Genomic DNA, 3,487 nt, shown 5'->3' with positions numbered 1-3,487 from the left:
ATATATATATATATATATATATATATACAAATACATAAGAAAATTTGAGGGATAATTATAATCCATGCTATCACCTCGATACCATTTCGTGAAATAACCTGGTTAGTATAGTGTTCAGTTAACTGGAATAAACATCAGTTAAATTCCAGTAGATTATAAAAGGGACTACTTTGCAAATCCAAGGTATAGTCCAATACGCATAAAATAAAATAGAATAAAAAATTGTTCGTTTACTGAAACGATTGTAACATCAATCAGAATTTCTCATATCCTCATTTCAATTATTACACATACACATACACATACATGCGCATATATTATATGTATTATATACATATATACGTATACATATATATACATATATACATTTGTATTTACATATATTTACATACATTAGGATGTTGAAAGACAAAATCAAGCGAATTTATTGTGTACCCTCTCCACCCACGCAGATAGATATATTTGCTGTTACTTCAAGTGAGACTTGAGCTTTTAGCCTATCCATTTTAAGGCATTTCGTTCTATACAACAGAACCCGCCGAAAATAACAAAAGTAATACAAAATTAATTATACTGAGTTTCAATAAGGCCTGGTTTAACGAAAGTGTGTAACCTGGAACCAGTGAGAGTTTTGTATAGCGCAGTACAGTATGTTATAGCCAACAGTCACTCGCGAACGAGTATCACTTAGTAACAAGTACCGTGCTTTCTCTAATTCTTTTTATATACCTACACAGCGGCGAGCAGACGTAGACAGATCTTAGACTCTCTTTAGCCTTGATCCAACGACACAGTCACGATGGAAGGTACAACTGAAGATAAAGGCGGCTGCACCAGCTCCCGGATTGTATTGGAGCTTATGACAGCTGAGAAGTCTGGGGTAATGTGATATTGAAGCGATTTGCTTAAAGAGACAACATGCCGCGCGTTCCAAGAATTGAAACCACGACCTTATGAACGGGAGCCGAACGCGTAAACTACTAGTCCATACGCCTTCACAATAGTTTGCATATGTACATTGGATCAGGTCAAGCTTTCCGAAAGCTCTTGTCCCCTCTGCCAGACAATAAATATGCTCATCAGAAGCTTAATAAAAATAAAAAGAAAAGAAAAGCTTGTGGTGATTTGTATCAGAGCGATTCAGTTCAAAAATAAAGCAAACAGCGATTTTGCGTCACGAGATTTAGCTCTCAAATGTTGAATGCTTCGCCTGGTATCAAAACTGCATTTAAATTCTCTCTTTGGCATTACTCAATAATAATAGTAATAATAATAATAATAATAATAATAATAATAATAATAATAATTGATGATGATGATGATGATGATGATGATGAGGACGATGATTTCTAAGATAGGTTCAAGGCCACACATTTTGGTAGGAAGGATATACAGTTAGTTAAATCAATTTCCAGTACTATACTGGTGCTCTATTTCATCGATTCTGGAAGGATGAAAGGCAAAGTTTATTTCGGAGGGATTTGAATTCAGAACATAAAGTGACGAAACAAAATATTGCAAATATTTTTATATTTGTTTTCTTTGTTTGCAACGCGTGAGGGATTAAATCCTGGAAATTTCTGGAATGTAAAGCGTCTGTATTGGTAGGGCTATTTTTATAGGAGTTAAATGCTCAGTAGCCATCGGTATAATTGTGGAAATCATAGGCGCTGTTGAATCGTCTCTCGGTAAAACACCAAAATCTTTGGTGTTTCCATTTGTGTCTGTTGAAATTGTCTTTTTCAAGGCAGAAGGCCGTCTTCTGTATATATATTCATGACCATAAATCTTTCGAAACAAAAAGCAACGTATATGATAGAGGACAAAATGCACAAGCTGAAGAAACGGTGTGATCACGAACGCCAGCAGTAGCGCCATTACTAATGACGTCCAGGGATAGTTCCAGTCCAAAATTCCTGGATAAATTATATTATTTTCGCGGTCCGAGGACCAATAACATATATTGAACACTAAGTATATCATACCGTAAAAAATGGAATAAAGAACATGGTAAAGACGGACGGGGTAGGCGCACAGAATTACCTCAAGTATTACGAACACCGTGTTCAGGGCATGGATGTTGATGTCTTCAAACGATATTACTGGACACGGTTCATTCTGTATAAATCCAGGATAGATAGCACCGAAGAATATAAGTGTGACGATGATGGCCCAGTTGAATACAACGCTAAAGACAAGCCATGATAGTTTCATGTACCACGTACTTCGATCAGCTTCCACACTGAAATTCGCTTTTATATCCACCTGAAAACCTGCTTCCAGTTCCGACTTACCATGAAAATATATATCCGGATTGATTGACTTTTGGTCGTAGAGTCCACTCGGTAGGGTCAGTCGACGAATGCTGGTGGGTTTGACCGTGTCGATTACTCTGTTTGTACCCCGCTTCTCCTTCCACATACAGAACAGTGTTATCACGGCTGCCATGTTAAAGTGTAATACAAGGAGTGAGTAGGTCCAGGTTGTCATGTAAGCCATGATATTGTGACTGACTGGTGAACTGCCATGCGACATCACGATGACGTAATCCAGCAGACAGGCCATTGTGTAAAACGCCAGGCTGACGCGGTACATTGCAAATACGATGCGAGACCATTTCCACTGAAAAATATTTGAAAAGAAAAGAAAAGAATTAATATTAAATTCAACTAATAATTAACATTCTTTAATTAAGATTATTGAAGCAATTAGCAGACAAAAATTCCTCTACGGAGTATTACACTTTGTGAACCTTTTGTACAAGAAAGAACAAAGGTCTTAATTTAAAGGACGGATTTTTCCAGCAATTTAATCACAACAATAACTGGTTTATCACAATTCCATTTCGATCCCTATGTTTTCCAACGGTCCTTGTGTACCACAATATTAAATAAATGGCGTATATTCTCAGTTCGTAAAATAAATATGTAAGTATATATATATTTTATATTTGATGTAATGTTTACATTGCTTAATTAAATGGAGTCGCATGAAACGATCGTACTGCATTAACTTTGGATATCCTTGTTGCTCATTTTGACTTTATATATATATATATATATATATATATATATGTATATATATATATATATATACACACAGAGAGAGAGGGGAGAGAGAGAGAGAGAGAGAGAGAGAGAGAGAGAGAGAGAGAGAGATAGAGAGAGAGAGAGAAAGTAAATAAAAGAGGAGCCGGATTAGCCACAATCAGTACTACAGCGAATATCGGTTATCAGAATATATAAGGAGGAACATCTCTTTAGTAGAAATATTTGTTTCACATCAACTGAAAATTCAGAAAGTTACCCTGAGTCACGGAATATAAAAATAACAAGTGATGAATTGATTGATTCCACTGTATAAATGTTATGCCGACAAATCCATTCTTAACTTGTTATGTGTGTGCGTGTGTATTTGCATGTGCACGTTTGTGTGTGCGTGTATCTATATCTGCCTGTGAATATATATATATAAATATAAATATATA

General features: G+C 35.7%; 1 protein-coding gene across 1 annotated transcript in view; it reads right to left on the bottom strand.

The window, feature by feature from the left end:
- Nucleotides 1-61: 61 nt before the first annotated feature.
- The window catches only part of LOC106873638 (protein rolling stone), a 47,586-nt gene continuing 44,160 nt past the window's right edge, over nt 62-3,487 (bottom strand). The window contains exon 2 of the mRNA XM_014921085.2: nt 62-2,622. Within this exon, the coding sequence (XP_014776571.1) occupies nt 1,564-2,622 (1,059 nt within the window). The 3' untranslated portion in view covers nt 62-1,563. The remainder of the gene's footprint in view (nt 2,623-3,487) is intronic.

This window comes from Octopus bimaculoides, chromosome 5 (assembly GCF_001194135.2).
Source record: "Octopus bimaculoides isolate UCB-OBI-ISO-001 chromosome 5, ASM119413v2, whole genome shotgun sequence".
In the NCBI taxonomy this organism is placed as follows: Eukaryota; Metazoa; Mollusca; class Cephalopoda; order Octopoda; family Octopodidae; genus Octopus; species Octopus bimaculoides.
Note: the sequence above shows the minus strand (reverse complement) of the source record. Positions and strands in the feature narration are given on the sequence as shown.